Source organism: Balearica regulorum, chromosome 6, assembly GCF_011004875.1.
Source record: "Balearica regulorum gibbericeps isolate bBalReg1 chromosome 6, bBalReg1.pri, whole genome shotgun sequence".
Classification (NCBI taxonomy): domain Eukaryota; kingdom Metazoa; phylum Chordata; class Aves; order Gruiformes; family Gruidae; genus Balearica; species Balearica regulorum.
The window spans coordinates 16,164,083-16,183,665 of NC_046189.1; the positions used below are offsets into that span (position 1 = coordinate 16,164,083).

At 37.3% G+C, this 19,583-nt stretch overlaps 1 protein-coding gene across 13 annotated transcripts in view; it reads left to right on the forward strand.

Annotated features, from left to right (window-relative positions):
* PDE1A (phosphodiesterase 1A) overlaps positions 1-19,583 on the forward strand; it is a 162,805-nt gene that overhangs the window by 124,700 nt on the left and 18,522 nt on the right. For all 13 annotated transcript variants that reach the window (XM_075756488.1, XM_075756487.1, XM_075756486.1 and 10 more), the window contains 6 exons: positions 2,767-2,892; positions 8,654-8,755; positions 8,875-8,995; positions 12,762-12,843; positions 14,441-14,561; positions 16,688-16,872. In XM_075756488.1, coding sequence (XP_075612603.1) covers positions 2,767-2,892; positions 8,654-8,755; positions 8,875-8,995; positions 12,762-12,843; positions 14,441-14,561; positions 16,688-16,872 — 737 coding nt within the window. The remainder of the gene's footprint in view (positions 1-2,766; positions 2,893-8,653; positions 8,756-8,874; positions 8,996-12,761; positions 12,844-14,440; positions 14,562-16,687; positions 16,873-19,583) is intronic.

A 19,583-nucleotide genomic window follows, 5' to 3' on the forward strand; every position in this document is an offset into this window, starting at 1 on the left:
TAAGTGTCATGCCTAGAGTTTCCTGTTCATTGGTCTGAACTGTTTCATACCTCTTACTGATACAGCCAGGCAGTAGCCAGGTTATTCCTGATTTTACAAATTGCTTCCTTGACCTCTGTACAGTTAATGGGACTACTCACATGAACAAAGACTGTGTGGAAAAGAAAGGAGTTAGCTCCATAGTGTTTGAAATCATTACATTTTGTAGCTGATATGTCAAGAGAGATTTCAAAAAGATTCAGAACATGAACTTGAAAACCTCTCACCTCTGTATTTGCTTGCTTAAAATCTGGTACTTTCAGTTAAAAAATTTCTGCACTTACTTCAGGTGCTACATTTTGTTTCAAGTTGTGTATTAAACGTGCAGGATCCTTGTACAGAGAGAGAAACCTTCAAGTACAAATCAAGAAATCCTCACCAAGAGTCCTCTCCTAGCATGTTTTGACAGCATCTGCAGTAGTTACAAAAAAGAAATCTAGAAAGAAATCCAGTTTGAAAGTCAGGCTCACTGTATTATCATGCAGGTGCAACATGTCATCCTAGCCTCTGGTCCAGAAAAACAGCATATACCTCTCTCCCTTAAAATATTTTCAGCTTTTCAGAGGAAAACACTGACCAATCCATTACTGGGTGATAAATGGTATACCTGATACTTGGCCTAGTACAAAGCATCTTATTGTTCTCTCACACTAGGCTATACTTTGGTTTTAGTAACCTCAGTTGAGGAGTCTGCTTTACCTGCTCTTAAAAAAAAAAAAAAATCAGCAAAGCACTGGCATTTTCTAACAAAACAGCTCTGTGCTAGAAACACTACTACTTTGAACAGAAGCATCCTTGCACTCACCCATATGGATAAAGTGCCCAATGGTTAGATTTAAATTAAATCCATAACATACTTGTGCCCCAAGATGTGTCCTTCAATAATGAACGAATTCTAGATCTGCAGCTGAAATAAAGACATAATTCTTTTCTCCCTCAGCATAGTCTGGCTAAAAATAAACTTCAGTTTGTTGTTCCAAGTTCATATTACTTTTCTATTTTTGTTCTTAATATTTTGCTCTGAAGTATTGCAAAAGTGGAAAATGAATTAAGCTGTTAGCCTTTGAATTTCACTTGGGCATACTTGCAAACAGGTATTTGTTTTGTGATGGAGCTCATGCTTCCCTCCTAGTGGAACTTGGCCCTGGTGTGGCATCCCAGGGCTGTGATTCCAGGATTTTATTTTTTTTTTGCCTGAGAAAAGCTGGTTAAATGGCTGTCATAGTCATAGCAAATCTTAGCACTGTTTAAAACTAGCCATAAGTAGCTATATGGTTCAAAGTGTGCTTCATAAACATACGTGATTGGAAAATCACAGATTTTCCCATGATTTTAGTAAGACAAGAGGAAATGGCCTCAAGGTGTGCCAGGGAAGGTTTAGATTGGATATTAGGAAAAATTTCTTCACCAAATCATTGGAACAGGCTGCCCAGGGAAGTGGTTGAGTCACCATCCCTGGAGGTATTTAAGACACGGGTAGATGTGGTGCTTAGAGACGTGGTGTAGTGGTGGACTTGGCAGTGGTAATTTAATGGTTGAACTTGATGATGTTAAAAGTCTTTTCCAACCAAAATAATTGTACGATTCTATGATTATGGAGTAAACACATTAATTACTTAGGTAGGTTATGGTATGTTCCCTCTAAGTAAAGTTTCGAATTGTATTTTAATTTTTTAGATTCCTTGGTGTCATACTGTACACATGGGTGGTTACGCTGACTATACACCACTGCTCAACAGAACAAGAGGTTGAATTTACCTTATTAATATCATCGTAAGCTGCACTACTAAATCATCACACCTTTCTTCTAATACAGACTTTTCAGTTGACCAAACTGAAATACTCAGGAATAGATTTATCAGACCGTAAGTGTAGCAGAGAGGGGAGACCCAAGGTTGGTTAGCAAGTCAGATCAGATCTTAGGGAAACAAATTCCCCAAGAATTAATGAGATTTGAAGCTAAGCATGATCAAACCATACCGCATCAAAATTTCTGAAAATCTATATGTAATTTTGGTATTGTAAGTTAGTCTTTAATTAAGAGGGAAAAGGTACTGTCAAGGGGTGCTAACACTATGGTAAGAGTCTGGCTTTAGGAAGCACTTAAACGCAATCAAATTTCAGCTTTGCATCTCTTCCATTCCTCATTTCAGGCTCAAGATTTGGCTGGTTTTCTGACAAAAGATGGCATTCATTTAAAACATATGAAATTGAAGGTTTTTAATGTTTTATTATTTACACATCCTTCTGATTATGAATGACATGGGCCAAAGCACATCTCTCTCAGAACAGGGGTAGTAACTTCTAAATACCTATGCTATGTGTGGAGTCCCCTCTGTTGGTGAATGCATTGCATTTTAAATGGTTGTGTCACCAAAGAGTACTCTTGAGTAGCCTAATTAGAGCATTTCTGTTTTTCTACGATCCTATCTACAGTCAAGAAGCTCAAAGATCTCCTCACAAATCTTAGTCACAGTTTTATCATATAAATAAAACATTATACATTTTAAAATATGACTTTCCAACAAACAGTATATACAATGGTATAATAATATTTTTTTATACATTTAGGATGGAAACTTTACCAGTATTGAATACAATAGGAACAAGTAAACATAGTTTGATATATACAGTCAATAGTTCTCATAGACAATACACAGTCCTACCTTCCCCAGTGCCATCATCGGGATGCTATTGCAAATTCTGCCTTTTTTTTTTAAACACTAGGTCAGATGTTGCAATATTGTACAACGATCGTTCTGTTCTTGAAAATCATCATGTAAGTGCTGCTTATAGACTCATGCAAGAAGAAGAGATGAACATCCTGGCAAATTTAACCAAAGATGACTGGAGGTAAGACCTATTGTGACATTCAAACTTAATTCCAGTATTTAAAAATAATAAAAAACACCAGGCCATCCCTGTGGAGTCTATTTTAAGAGTTCAAATTACAGGAAGAAACTTTGGCACTGGAAGGAGTAATGAACATTTAGAGCTTAGGGATGGCTGCTATGGTGTAAAGAAGTGCTGTTTGGGAGGCTCCATGTAATTTTCCAAGTGAGGTTTCGCACTTCTGAGGCACAGAGTTGAACTGTGTGGACAATGTGTCAGGTGAGATAGCTCTTCAGGAAAACCACAGTGCTGCCCCCCTTGAGCTACGTTCCCTTTGTCTAATAGGGGGTTAAAACCTGAGTGCAGAGTCACACGCTGCTGCCAGCTTGAGCACTACCGCCTCTGGGATTTCTGCTGTGTAACATTGCACAGCATGGTCACATCTTGGTTAAGCATTAAAAAATGAATTATCTGGAGAGTCCAAAAATAGTAAAGGCCCAGAAGCACTACAGAAATCTCTTTTGTCTTCTTCTTCTTCTTCATCTTCTTAATTTTAATATAATTCCTGAAGAAGATTTGACCAGCTAAAGAATCAGGATCATGATTGATATGTCACAAATACTGAGACCTGTAAGATCAAAAATGAACAAGTGTTAGAGATAAGACTTTCTCCATTATTAGAAAGGACATGTTATCTTTGTGTATCTTTGGTCACTACATATAACACTTAAAATATGAGTCTTCTGTGTGTTTCTGTAAACATAGCTATTATTCAGAGATCCTAAAAATAACTTTAAAATAGGTGGACTGTGAAGTGAGAGAGAGACGTTCTGCTTACAGGAAAGTATTCCACTGTGAATGATGCCACCATGAATAACAAAGCTGTACTCTGCTTTATATTTTCAGAAAAGTATACATTTATGAAGGAATATGTAAATGTCAGATCAAATTTTGGTACGCTGTATATTTACAGGTGAAGGACTATTTTACATGGTAGATTGACATGATTTTACTTATCTTACATGATCAGAACACCTGTAAATAAAGCATTTATTGACTGTAAGTCTGCTAATTTGGTTTTCAATTCATTATTTTTCTGTAGCTACTCCAAAACACTTAATATTAAAATATTTTTCATTTTTCATTTAAAAAATATAAGAGAGAGGAAAATAAAGTGAGAGAGGAAGTATACACTTTTTCATTCTCATAAAAGATTTCTTATCAGAGGATACTCATTTGGATTTAGTTATCATAAAGTTTGTATTGTAAATTTAGTTCTGGAGAAAGATCTGTGGGAGTAAATTGTAAACTTCAGCAATAATTGTCATACACACCTAGATTTTCATTGCCAACATGAGTCAGCCTTGCTCTGCTTGGAACTATTTTGGGCCTGATAGTTTTGGACCTGATAGGTCTCTCTGACCCTATTTTTGCTTGTCCTAGCTATTGAGTATGGAGAAAGTGATTGCACTAGTAGACAGTCATCAGAGGCTAATATTCTTTCCTTTAAAACCCTTGTTTTAGAGAGGTAATAATTTTCAAATCTTCAGACTTAAGTATGTTTTTTTTGAAGTGTTGTTGTTTTTTCATATTGTGTCCTACTAGAGAATGCTTCCAGGTAGAAGGGAGCAGATTGTCTTCAGTTGAATTTCAGGTCAGGACTGGATTAAGGATGGCTTGAAGACACATGTGTTTCCCCAGTCCTGGCTCCTTCGTCACTGGAGACCGCCATAAATGAATATAGTTTGGGATTCCTCGCAGCAACACGCAGTTGCTCCAGCAATCTGGCTGCCAGCTAGTACAGTGCATCCCAGTTGTTCCCTCTTCTTATGTCACTGAGGAAAAGAGTGATAGGATGGAAACTCCTGTGAAGGAAAGTATTTCCCAATGGCAAAAGGAGCCTATGGTTTCCAGGTGTGAGATGTTTATATATATTGCTCCAGTGGACTGCAATGGAATAAAGGGAGGAATGGGATAGATTGTCTTCACATTTCTGAAGCACACTCTTCTATGCATAGGTTGTTCTGTCTACTCTCCCCCAAATGGACCCTTTGCTCTAACTTCTGTTGTATTTAATTTCTCTGTGGTTTTTGAACCTGTGATAAACCACCATATTCCTTCGGAAGTTGCTCAATCACTGACTAGGTGTGTTTGCACTTGCTTTTCAAGCTCCTCTCACTGTAACCCAGTTTGGATTTCCTGGGGGATTTTATTTTAGTTTTGCAAATTTTGTTTGTATACAGTGGCTGCACAGATCCAGTCCACTATTATACACAGCTAGTGTGAAGTTGGTAGCATTTGGCAAACAGAGAAAGTAGAATTTATGGTCTCTCATTGGGGGTATTCAGTACAACTTAGAAGGGATGTATGAACTGACTAATAAGCTCAAGCTACTAGAGGACGACACTCAGTTCCATGGTTTGTCACTTAACTAGGCAATTACAGTCTGTACTTCAAACAAACTGATAACTTCCAAAGTGCCAGTCTGAGAAGCTGCACAACCTGTTGAAGTCTGATACTTAATTTAGTGGGTCAGTCATGGAAAGGATAGTTTCCTGGTATTTGTTTCTAATAGCCAAAAATACCTTTTACCCTGTCATCAGATACAGTTGTTCATTGGTGCAGTGACAGATTTTCTAGCCACTTAAAAGAGGATCTTCAATTTTCTAATAATTACTAGAGAGAACTTCTTGGACCTGTACTGAAATTCAGGCTGTTAGACTAAGTTTTGAAGTTTGCACTGAATCAAATTGGCAGTAAATTGAAATGATAATTTGTTCAACTTTTCAATGTACTTCCTGGCACTGATTAATTTCTTGACTACTGTCAGATCTGTTTTCTTGAGTTGCAGTGACTTCATTTTTTTAAACTTTAATACCCTGCCTATTTAAACTGTGGTTCTGCTAATTATTTCAGCAAGATGAAGCAAAATGACTGAGAATGACTTTATAGTATTACATTTTCTTTTCTACATGTTAACGTTAAGAAGATAAATGCACTAATAAACTGTCAGCTTCAATTAAGTTTAAAGCATAGGGTTTGGGTCTGAGCAGGGAAACACTGCCAGCATTCTGATGAGAACGTCCTTTGTGGATAGCGCATGTGACATTCATAGTCATTTCTCACTCTTTTCTCAACTCTGAAAATATCTTGCAGTCTTTCATATTGTCTGTTGTAAGTTGTGTTACTTACAACACCTCTAAGTAACTAAAGAGGGATCTCTTTTTGTCCCTCTTCTTTGATTTACCAGGCTTCTGGTGTTCTAGCGCCCCATGTGTTAATGTCAACAGTTATAGGTGATCAGATGGTATTAATGTCTCAAACCATTCCAATCATAAGGCATACAATGATATATTGCCTGATTATATAAAAAATACTAACAAAACAATACACATTATATACAACGCATAATGAACAGCTTTTCTTTCACAAATTCTCTTGAGAGTATTCTCTCTGAGGAAAGCAGGATTGCTGCGACTTGCAAGTTGAACTTTATGTCTTCAGTTCCCAACTTGCTTTTGCTCATCTTAGCCTCTTCCTGCATTTTTTCATTAGTTTCCAGCTGACTAAATGTGTTTGTCGTGGACAAATCCAGGTAAAGCTGTTTTCTGTTTATTGGTTAACTACTTTTCCAAGAAATTCATGTGCCACTCCCGCTCTCTTGCTTATTACAGCATTATTCAAGTCATTTTTTCACATTGTCTTGCATCTATTTTTTACAGTATCCTATCCATGGGACATACGGATATAGGAGGGTTAAGAGAGGATGAGCAGCGCTAACTGTATTAACCCAATGCCTGTAGCCGTGTATTGCTTGATGAAACGGGCAGAGATTCTGTCCAGGAGTTACCTATGAGACTGGTTGAGGTCTCCTGCAACGTGGAAGCTGAGATGGTCTTGTTTTCCTGGGAAACAATTTGAGAATGGTTTAAGTCCAAGAGTAATCTTCAGTGCAATCATAGTAGACTGAGCATTTGTAGCTCTAGCAGACCTTTAACATTTCCCCATCAGTTCTCAATTTTCCATCCCTCTATTGATGAGGGATGGGGGCGCAGACAGGAAACAACTGTAGAGTGTAGGTGGAGAGCCTCTTCTTTACTGTTAAGCAGCTTGTTAGTGGCCTGAAATCTTCAGAAGTGTGTGAGAAGGACAGTGCTACATTGATCCTTATTCAGGTGACAGAGATAGGAATTAGGGTTTGTCTGCTGCCCTGACAGTGTGAGTAAACTGGAAGCAGCATTTTGCTTCTCTGTATGTCTTGTGTAGTAGGGGTGAGCTTATTTCTAATTACTCTTAAAAGTTCAGACATGGAAAGTTCCTAGGAAAATCTCCCACAGAAATGGGAAGTGATAATTATTTCAGTCTTACAAACAACAGGGTTTAACAATGCAGAGCCGTCAGTTTTCATGCAATGTTAGCTGTTCTTTTTTTTTTTTTTCCCCCCCCAATGGTTTTGGCTGTATTTGAAGGGAACCATGGAGGAGGAACAGTTGGGATGCAAATTAATTAGTATCTTATTATGAGGTCAGATAAGGTAAGGCATTATCTAAACAGAAGTTGCTATGGCTGCATATTACTGAGTAGAAGTGAGAGGACTGAGTCTTTATCCAGTTACATCAAAGCATATCAGGAATAAATACACAAAAATCAATGAGGAGTATCAGTTTATGCAATTAATTTGGCTCAGAAGCAATCTTGATAGTTTTTATAACAAACTATTCTAACAACCCTAAACAAAACTGCAGTTTACCTCTTTTAAACAGTCCTTTGAAAAAACTGCAGTGTGAAAGATCTGTGAGAATGACTAAAGTAGGATTCTACTGTTGTAATTGATACTTGGACATCCTTAAGATTGGGGGTGTGCTCATGAAGATACATACTACATCAAAGATTTAATGTGATTAATTGTTCCCAATGTACATATAAGCAACACTTGCACATAAATCCTCCTAGGCCATTTAAAAAGCACGTAAATAAAGACCCAGTAGACTCCTACATGGTCTGTGTACAATCCTTCCACATCAAGGAAACAGAATTTTTCAAATCGGTAATTATTGTTGACAAAATTAATGTACTTTCATATGCAATGAGAACTGATACACTTTTTACATGATTCATGTTTTACTATTTTCATATTCATTTAATAGAAAGCTGATGGACAAACCAACATCTCTGACCATAATACCAAGATATAGATAATTTATAAATCCTGAACATGTTCTGATGCATGAAATAGGCATTAAGATATTTTTGAGATGAAGGGTAGTTTGTCATAATGTACATACATAGGTATAATGTTGATAGTGTTTCGAATATAATATTGCTTGCTCTTCTGAGTGGTGCCACAGCCTTCTTCCTAGGTTTAGTGCTATGCCTGCTCTGCACTAATATGAGGGTGGTAATAAAACACACAAATGTATCCTCTTGTGTGGTGGTAAGCCCAGAGACCAACTGTTTTTTTGAATACTCTGCTGCTGGAAAAATAAGTAAAGACTTATAATGGGTGACAGAACTGCATATAATTTTAGTTTATACACGAGAAAAGAGGAATTACAAAACAGTGTGACTGCAGAGTGCATTTTCTGAGGTACATTGCGTTCACAGAATCCCTTTAGGATACAATGTTCAAGTTGTTAATAATTTATTTAAATGCTTTTTAAACTATAATAAAACCCGTGATGTTGTTTAGAAAGTTATAAATTAACAAGTACTGCTTAAACAAATGTACCATAGATAGAATAAATGAATTGTAATCAGTCATTTTGCTTTTAATTATTCTTAGGGAGTTGCGTAGCTTGGTCATTGAGATGGTCTTGTCTACAGATATGTCGGGTCATTTTCAACAAATTAAAACGATGCGACATACTCTACAGCAGACAGAGGGGTAGGTTATTTTCCATTCTGTTCATTGCCTATAGTCTTTCAATGAGCTCATGTACAAGAAAAGAATTTAAATAGTTGCTTTTGTTTTGAGATAATTGGAGCATGTCCTTGAATTGACAGGGTAGACAAAGCCAAAGCCATGTCTTTGATTCTACACGCAGCAGACATAAGCCATCCAGCAAAATCCTGGGAACTGCACTACCGGTGGACCATGGCCCTGATGGAAGAATTTTTTCGACAGGTGCCATTTTTAAAATCTTTTCATAAATCTAGTTCAAAAACCAATGGTTACACAATTAAATCTTTTCATAAGTCTACCAGCAAGGATGCTGTTGGTTGTGATTGACAAGCATAGTCAGTAGTATATATTCCTTACTCTTCATACATACCACTGACATTAATTCAACTTTTATGTGCGTGAATAAGATGAAATTGTGATAGCTCTATATCTATTTCAGCTGATACCAGGATTCTGAGTGTTGTAGCATTTTTTTCTTTCAATAATAATATAACTTGTCAAGCTGTTTTCATTCTGTAGACAGGATTTATATATGCTTTGAGTTAAAAAGAAGCACCAGCAGGGTAGGATGAGGGACTTGAAAATCAGAAGAATTCGTGTTCAGCAAAGAAGACAAAATGTTGTCTCCATTTCACATTTCAGAAAGTCTTCCTATTTCTTTCCCTTACCAGTGCTTGCCATGCATATGCCACATAGATCTGAAGGTTTTGCTTTCATAACAGCCTGATCTGAAGCCAGAGGTTAGACGGTATCATCCTGTTAATGCTGTGGCCATATATCCTAAAAGAAAAATGAAGACACACTTTTGTGGAAGTCTTTTCATTTCTGTGAGATACTGAATTCAAAGAGAAAGCCCAGGAGGTGTTGGTGTCACTGATGCCATTTTTTAACTCACCTCACTCTCACTGTGATGAATATTTGTGACCATACACATTTTTAACATAACAGTTACTGAAGTACAATTGATAACCAAAATCCAGTTTAGGTTTTACACAGTTTCTACAGTTATACACAGGTTTTAAAAATGGTTAATACAGACAACGGAACAGTATATATCTTGCTCATCTTGACTGTCATGATTTTGCTATATGTAGACATTTTCAAATCAGTTGGGTCACACTGGAAAAAGGGGTCAGAGAATAAAAAAGTCAATATGTTAAATCATGAGGTTGTTAGTCCCATCTGCCCCAGAAGGTTCTTGCTTGATTCCTGGAGGTTCTTTATATGAATTCATAGTAGGGAGCATCAGGCCATCCTTAACTCTGGGCTTTGCACTGGGGAGACAGACTGGAGAGCTGATGCCTTAATCTAAATAATGAACGGACTAAGTTTTGTGGAAATACTGAGTAGAGTCATGAGTTTGTGTCTGCTTCTATAAATGGAAATTATGAGAATTTTGAACTTGAGAGGAAAAAGGAGTAGCAAATTACCGCAGATATATATTACTTGAAAAGGTCAGAAATGACCAACTGTAAAAACACTTTAGACACAGAGAGACAGACTAGACAGAGCCCATGGGACAGTGAGGCAATGTGTCCAGTCAAGTGGATGTAACATTAGCAATAAACAGTACCACACTGGTCGTTGAGTGCATAGGATCAGCTAATGTTTTAGTTATTCCTTTATCTTTTCACTAGAAGAAGTAACTGGATCCCAATAATTCTCAAAGACTTGAGAAGGCGTTTAACAATAGAATCAAATCTCCATGTATGTATTTCTGCAACTTACCAGTATAAAATGTGAAAGTCTCTCAGGCTCTAGAGGAGTGTGCGAGGAACTGAATCCATTGTTATATGTGCTACCAAGAACAGCATGTGTGGAGTAGTTCCAACACATTTAAAGTGTGATGAAGTAACTGTACATATATAAATGCAGGGCAGACACAGTAGGTCTCCTGCTTCCTAGATTCACTGGCTTGTTGTGCATCCCCTGGTCTGCTGATCGGAGCACGTGTAGATTTCCAAATCTGTGTCAGCCAAGATGAAGTAGTCCAATCAAAACCCACTAATTCCTCCTCCTCTTTTCTTTAAAAATAGTAATTCAACTACTTCTACTGCCTTGCAGGAAAAAGCAGCAGATGATACAAAACCTATGCTTTAACAGGCAGCTTTCAAAGTAGTGAGCACCAGCAAAAAATGAACATTCACCTAGACAAAAAACTTTGTTAACTGCAGCTAACAGTTAAAATATGTGCCAGTGTTAACTTCAGGGAAAAAGCCAAACAACGCTTTAAGTTTAAAAGCAACAACTACAGAAAGTGTGTTATAATGCCAAGGAAAATCTGAGCTACTTGTTTAAAATAGAAACACACCCACCCATCTCAAAACCTTAAAAATAAAGAAATACATAGTTCAAGTCACTTGAAGTGTCACAGCTCCATTCTGCTCTCATTCTGAATAGACCCAAAAGCACAATAAGAGAATTTGTCCAGTGAGTTCAGCACCTGGGCAAAGATTTTTTTTTACACTGTTTTGATCTTTATCTTGATTTTAAATCTCCTTAAATTCTAATGGTCAATTTAAATATCAATACTGTGTCCATTATTACAGTTTACAATAGACTTAGACTTATATGACATTTAAATTTAATTATGTATTTTATTATATTAATTGCAAAGTAATTCATAACTGGGGTAAACAGCTACTTGAAAACATAAAAAAAATCAAACTGATTCTTTGCTAGTGAGAAGTTTTCTCTTTTTTAATACCTAGTTAAGGGAAGATTACAAAATCAATATTGCTTTAGAAATTCTGTATTCAACAATGGCTGAAATTTTTAGAACTACCCCCTTTTATATTATGTCATAATCTGGCTCCTGTATTTGCATGGAGATACCATTAGCACTGCTCCTAATAGTAAGTGCTCCTGTGTTCTTCTACACTCTGAAGTCAAATTATGAACACTTGAGCATAGAGTTTAGTGATAAAACTCTCCACTTCCACACAAAACACAACCTGCGAGCTACATCTGTTCCTGTGGCTGAAGTGGATTTATTGGTATTATAGTTCTAAACTTTTCCCAAATCTAGTTCAATGATATATGATAAAAAGACTAAGGAAGGTTGATACTGCCCCCTTCATCCATCAGCTTCTGATGAGATCTTTGGGAAAATGGTATGTTCGTGTACTGCTCCCCACTGAATGATCATGAAACAGCACTCTCCATTACAAATGTAATATGTAGAGCCGTCTTACTTGAAAGACTTAAATTTTCCTGTATCTATAATGTCAGTGCCTTTGGGGGCCAGGTTTGTCCAGCAGCACAAATTATAGCCTCCTTTGAAAGATGTCTCTTCAGAGGTTTTTTTGCACCACCAAACTTTCTTTTTGAACTTTGACAATTCAATTGATCTACCATGCTGAAAATGGAGACAACACCCCCCTGTCTGTTAAGATTGTTATGACAAAAACCCTCTTTTAGTGTGTTAGGTGTTGAAATATTTTCAGAACTAGGTTGTAGAAATCATCTTTGTTATGAAATTGAGCTTGTGCTTTTTTATGGCTTCAGCAGTAGAGAGACATGCCTGCTAGTGAGAATGAAATCAAGTCAGATCATGCCCCTGACAAGAAATTTTACATGTCAGATAAACCAATGTGACAGAAGGAAACACTTAGTGTTTGGTATACTGTTACAAACATATCTAAATATCTCCAATCCCATTACATCTGGGATCAACAGGACTAATCTGTTAAATACTGAAGGATTTTGTGTATGTTAAATCTCATTGGCACATGCCTTGCTCTTGAGGAGAATTTGCTTGCAATAAATTCCTTTATATAAAAATTTTCAAATGTAAGTTAGAATTTTGACTTTTCCTGAAAATTCAAAGGTAAATAATGATGGGTTTCTTGCCTGTGGCTTGTTTTTATTTAGGAATATAAGTGAACAAAGTAATCTGTTAAATAAATACTAAGGATGTTCAGATTTTTTTGTCTCTCTGTCCCTCTATCAAACATGTGCTTATAATATTGAATGTTGTTGTTTGCAGGGAGACAAGGAGGCTGCTTTAGGTCTTCAATTTTCCCCACTCTGTGACCGCAAGTCTACTTTGGTAGCTCAGTCCCAAATAGGTAATGGCAAGTTGTGTTTTCCTTTTTCTTGTGTGTGTAGGAGCATGTGAAATCAGGTGCACATTTCTTATACCCATTTTGAATTTTAAATGTTCCAAATGCCATCATATAGAAGGTGTTTCTTTGCACCTCTCTGTTCACCAAACTCATATGCTCTTACAGCAGAAATGTGCTGGTCTCAAAAGAACATGAAGAAATTTCAGCATATGTGATGCCAAGGAGGGCTAGGAGAGGGATTAACTAAAGTACTGGACACGAGCCCAACTTTTACTTTACACGCTTTAGAGTTTGATAGATCATGTCATCAGACAGATCAATTCTTACTCAAGAACTCACAGGTCTGTCTCTACTACAATCTGAAAGCCTGGTACCATTTTGTAGATGCATCTCAGCTTAAGGCTAATTCATACATCAGATCTCTGGACTGCAGTTAAGACTGTCAATGTGGCAGGGCCAAACTACACAGGGTCAAGCCTCCTTGGGTTGACAAGGACCACTGCATTCTGTTCCCATCAATCCTAGTTGCATTTTGGTCAACAGTGGCCAAACATCAGCTTCCCATTTTAAGAAATGCGAGTCTTGGCTCTCGCTATCCCCATTTCCATCAGCAATAGTAAGGAAATAAAAATTGTTAAAGATCACTGGGGCTGGTTACAAGGAGGCACCCTAGAAGCATACTGAGTAGAAGAGTATGTCCTACCAACAGCTGTACCTCTTATGTCAGTGAACACAGTACTCAGGGAGAGATTCTATAGGTGACAGGGTCTTATCCAGGTGACTGAAGCATGTCACCCTGTCTGATTTTGTCACTCAAAATGTCCTTTATTCCATTTCACTGGAACTTGTAAGGCAATGTGCTAGAGCATCATATCTACTGCAAGAGGGAAGCTGGATCCTAGGCTGAAGCACTGTTGCTCACCTTTGTGCTATGTTGCATGGTTAGAGTATGAAGACATCTGGAAATCCATTGCTAGCTCATGTTTTAGCTTTTTTTTTTTTTTCCTGTTAAGTGCTCAGCAGAGAATAATGCTTCATTCTCTCACTGTGTCATTCCATACCTTGATGAGCACTTTAAAATGTAAAAGACATTGTTCAGAGCTGACATCTCAGAACTGTGGGATGAATGCTGTCTCCTAAGGATATTACTTGTTCTCTTCACTGATTTGACAGAACACTCCTACACACTGTGAAATAACACTTTACCTCCACAGAATAATAAACAGCAGTTTGAAATATTAACTCCTTGGCAAGAAGCTCCAAATGGTAAAAGAGACAGTATGACTTCTAGCCCCCTGGCTTAAACGGTAGCTTCCCTGCTATTCAATGATTAATATTCATTTCAAATGGTAGGTGTATTCTGCAGTGCATAAGATTTACAAGAAAAGATGAATGAAAAGCTATAATTATTAATATCTAGTTATATCTATACAGTTTCAGGTATTTTTTGGTTTAGTTGTGCTTCTTTCCTCAAGATTATACTGGTAGTGTCTAGTATATTGAGTCAGAACTACAGTCAGAAAATCAGCCTGATAGCAAGTATTTATTTTTAGATTTAAGAGCTGTGGAAATGTAAAATCTGATTTTCTCTCTTCTTTAGGTTTCATAGATTTCATAGTAGAACCAACATTTTCTCTTCTTACGGACTCAATGGAGAAAATTGTTATGCCTCTTATAGAGGAAGCATCAAAATCTGAAAGTCCTGCATTTGGGACACCCAGGTATGAATACACTGCTTAATTATTGAACTAACATAAGCTAACATAGTAATGTAGTTCTCAGAGTTATCACAATTATTTTAAGTTGGAAAAGTACCATAAATAGCTGTACGGTATTGCCACCATGTGGTGCTATGTTGCATTTGCAATATGCTATTACTCCACTGACTGTGGACAATCGTGTATATAAAAGGCAAAAACATAATAATGAGCAGAATACACACGTATAAAGTTGATTTTGTACAGCATATCTTACAACATTTTTTCCTTTGACTGTAATCTTTGCAATAGATTATTGAAGTTCCTAGTTCTCTTATCCTGAGCCATTTTCAGTATAATTTTAATTGACAGAACCAAAAGTCATTCTTACCTTTCTGACAGACAATTGGAAGTGGAGGTGATGAAAGTGGTTTCAGGACTTTTTCTGGTTTTTATTATGCTGTAGGTCACTTTCCTTCTTCACCTTTCCCTTTTAGTATTATTTGATATATACACTTGAGAGAAAATTGATTCCACTTATATTCCACTTGAGAGATCTAAATACAGTAGAAGTGAGATGCAGAGAGGGGTTGCCCATCAAGCTCTTGATTTTTGCATCATGATAGAAATTGTCTATAAAACAAACTAGCTATGACAGGCAGTGTTATCTGAGTGATTCCACACAGAAAGCATCGTTCAATAATCAGGTGCTGCTTTTACAAATATTGCCTCTATTATGACTTTTTTCTTTTTCATTTTAAAACTGTAATTTGAGCTTTAACTGAGGCTACTAATATGCTAACTCCACAGGGCTGTTTTTCATTTGCTGTTAGCTTTTTTCTGATCATGAGTTTACTTCACATGTATTTTGGTTACTAGAAGTAAGTAGAAGTTACTAGAAGCAGGTTTTTATGACAGTATTCTTAGTGTTTTGGGGAACAGTGCTAAATTAAGACATTATTGATAAACTTGTTTACCTACTCAGTTCTTCAGAAATGAGTGATTAGCAGCTGCAAATGATTAGTAGCTCCAAGCTTATTTTGGTTGATATTCATGACTGAGTGGTAGATGAACAAAGGCTTATGATCCAGCAAAGCTTCTTCATGTGAGGTACAGGAAAAAGGGATTTTTTTTTCTTACTATGGAATCAAGATCTACACTTACAAAGAGGATAGGGAGCCTATAGCATGATACAGAAATGTCTGAGGCAGCGCAGTTGCACTACTGGGTGGACACCGTGAGTATAAGATGTGACATTCACTGTGGTGCCTGGAAAATATTAGAATTATAGCCTATTCTTTACATTCTGTCCCATTCAACATCTCTGGAGCACACAGAAATTACAGTTAACTCTTCGTGTTCAGTTCTCGCTGATATGTTCACTGCAACTATATTTCCTGATTAATGGAAATCCATTTGTATGCATATTAACATCTATCTTTGATACCAATGAGATAAACTATGCAGCGTAATTGAGTAAACAAAACCTGCTATGACATGATTCCCTGTACAAGGCCAGAAATAGGTCTGATTTTCTTAATCCTAAAAAGAGAGTTCATTCTTTTTCTCCCACCTTTATATGTTTCTGTATATTTACATACGATTTGATTTAACTTCTACCTTAACTTATGTGTAAGGTAGCTGCAGTAGCTCTTAAGATTTTAAAGCCTACTAGTACTAAATCCTACTTTGACTACACTCCAAGGCATGCACCTTGAAGAGAATTTTCAGATGAAGCTAAACTTACTTACCTGTGATACTTTTGTGTGTTGCTTTTTTTAAATGGCTCAACAGATAACAATCAGATGTCTATCCTGTGAGCCCCAAAGATAGCATTCACTGTTCAAAAATACAGCTAAGAAGCTGCTCCAAAATGGCTACATATACATTCTTTCAAGAACCAACTTTAAAGTAACATATTTTCAGCTGTCACATTTTTCTCCTCTCTGGAAAAAGGTCTGTAACAATCAGTCCCAGGTTACAGCTTCATGAGTTGAAGTAATATCTTGTATCTTAGGCACTCTCAGGTGAAAACTATTATTTTGAGTTAGTGAGTACATGTAGGTCCTTAGGCATTTGATTCAAATTAACTGTGTATGATTAAAATTGCCTGACTGTGTTCATAATTTAGGGGTTTTTCCCTTCTGCAGCCAAAATAGTTTGGGAGCAGTAAGCAATGCTGAAGCACAGAGACGACCCAGTTTTAAAAGTACAAGTGATGGAGGGACTCACACAGAAAATTCTCTAGCAACTGTAGACCTAACGAGCTTTAAGGACAACTTGATGAAGATCATTCAAGCAAACAAAGAAAGATGGAAAGAATTAGCAGTAGAAGGTATGATATACTAAGGTGGAATGCTTTTATAGGTTACTCCCTAATATGTCCTCTACTTTCATTTTTTTAATTTCCTTCAACCTATAAAAATACATAGTTGTCTTGTATTCATATATATGTATGTCTTAATGTTTGTTTAGATGGCTCTGTTTCACTCTCCCAGGAGGTATAAAGAGATGTAGATGGTCAAGGAATGAGAGGAAGTCTTATAGCTTGCACAATAAGGCTCTGTGCCGCTCAGCTTATCTTTAGAGGTCTGGTTTAGAAATGTGCATTCTTGCACATTTAATCATAACGGATAGTGGCATCTGCTTTAAATGCCAAAATCAACAATTCAAAGTAGTATGTGCTGCCACATTTCTTAAGAAATGTAAAAGTTGTACTTTGTCATTAGAAATGCTCTTTGTTCCCCACTGTATGGAACAAAATTCAGTATTGCAGGCTTCTTGGGACTGTGCTGTAGGCAATTATTTAAATGACTCAGTGGATCTAAAGATTTGGGCAATCACAGAATGTATTAGACCCAAACAAGGCAAAAAGTGACTCTTCATTTGCTGGTTGGTAGTTAATAAAGCCAAACTTGCATCAAGCATCTTAGTTCCTAAGCCATACCTGAAAATTGTCTGGGGTTACAGTTATCTGAGTGAAATTATTTGTGATAATTGTTGAACACAATTTATAACCTTGTTCCAGGTTATAAATTATGAATGAATGGCATTTGGGAGTCTTTTGTCCACAGTCTTTCTGAGTAAGCACCTGGAATATTTCAGTATAGCGTTTCGCTTTAAATGACCTGATACTGGTGGCCTGGAATGGTATCTTGGAATCCAGTGCCAGCCTTTTCTTTCATCCCATCATCCAAAGCAGCATCTTTTTTCTCAAAGAGGTGTCAGACAAGACAGAAAAACACTGCTGAGCAGTGCTAAAATCTCATTTAGTGCTAAATTGTGAATGAATATTCTCCTTAGGAGAATATTAAGTAAGAACAGGCGTCCGTGATCTATTGTGACAATGATTTGAGAGTCAGGTAGAAGGGGGCAGCTGAGGAGGAGATTTAACTAATATTGTCTCTTCTTCATGAGCAGCTTCATATAATCAATTGCCTTTTATGGTGTTGTCTAACCAGTACTGACTGGTCAAAAGGACAAAGCTGCTAACTTGCAATGATCAGTAGTAGTACCAGACTGTCAGGGTGCCCAAGACCACTTAGCTACAGCCTGCAGGAAGCAAACAGCCCTACATGCAAGATTCTTCAATACTGAAGAATGGGGAACTTGCTTTTGCCATTTCCAGTAACATCTAACTAACCAGCTTGATTTTGGTACATCAGCATTTTGGTATATTGTTTGGAGGTGTACAGTGCTATCAGAAAAGATAATTTCCCCTTTGTTTCCAGTGCTTTGTAGTGCTCTATAAATTACTGATAGATTTAGCCCAGTTTTTCTGGGCTGTTGACAGCCATTGACAACATAAAGCTTCTCACAGCTTGTGAATAGTGCAAATACTTTTGACTACAGGTTTGTATTTTGTTAGTACACAGATATTTTTAAATAAAAGCTGTGGGACAATTATATAGGTTTTGTGAAAGTTATTTTCTGTTCATTTTTTGGAAGCAATGTGTGTATACTTACTTCATATGTGGGCACTAAGGGCTGCTGGAAAACAGTTTTCATTGAGCGAATATAGCTCTTTACAGAGCACTATCTGAGGTAACACGTCAGTTTCTTGTCATGTAATGGGAGAAGGAATCTTCCCCATGTGGTCCACGTCAGCAGTATATCCGCTTTCAAGCTGCACTCTGCAAAGGCTGAAAATCCTTAATCAAACTGTGCAAAATGAACATCTAGTAAAGAACGAAAAATATTGAAATACATCCCCTTTCCACTTGAAATTCCTTTCAGATTGCTCTCAAGTTTGACTAAGCTTGTAAGTGAATAACCTGAGACCTTGAACCTCAGATAATTTGTTCCTTCCTGTCTGGATCTCCTGTTACCTTCTCTGACTCTATTGCTTGATGAAAACTGTTTAGGTTATTCTGGGCATACGTATGAAGTCCTGTTTTATTCCTATGTTAGTGGGAGCATGTACCAAGGGAAGAAATACCGGGGTAAATCACTGCCAGGTGAAAGGAGTTTTGTTAATGTTGTCATTATTCCTGGCTAGATAGGTTATGACAAAGCACAAAGAGCTGAGTGCGCTGAGAAGGTCTCATGTATGAGGGTGGTATGCCATGATAGTAAGCAGGCTGGCTGTTAGCGTAGATCTCCAAACGCACTGCCTGAGCTGACTATGACAAACAGTACTTGGGCTGGTAAAAGAACCATCTGCATTCTTGTCAGTGGGCTCTGCAAACACTAGACATTGTTCCCAGATTAATTCACAGGCTCAGGAGGAGTTGTCTCTATAAAACGTGGTAATACAGATACACAAGTAATATAGAAAGGAAACTGGCAACAATCCATATAATTTCCTGAGCATGACTTGAACTCATTCCAGTTTCTCACCTTTTCAGGGTAAGACTATGCATGCAGCACGGGTTGGGAGGCAGTTCAGCCAGCGGTGAGGGAGGGCTGAGGAAGATAGTCTGACTCCTGTGCCCAGACAGGCCAGAGCAGGAGACCAAGACACGCTGACAGTGCTGTTGACAGGGCAGCTTTCCTGGAGATGTAGCAGGCCCAGCTGCTGATGCTACTCCTCCCTGAAAAGGTAGT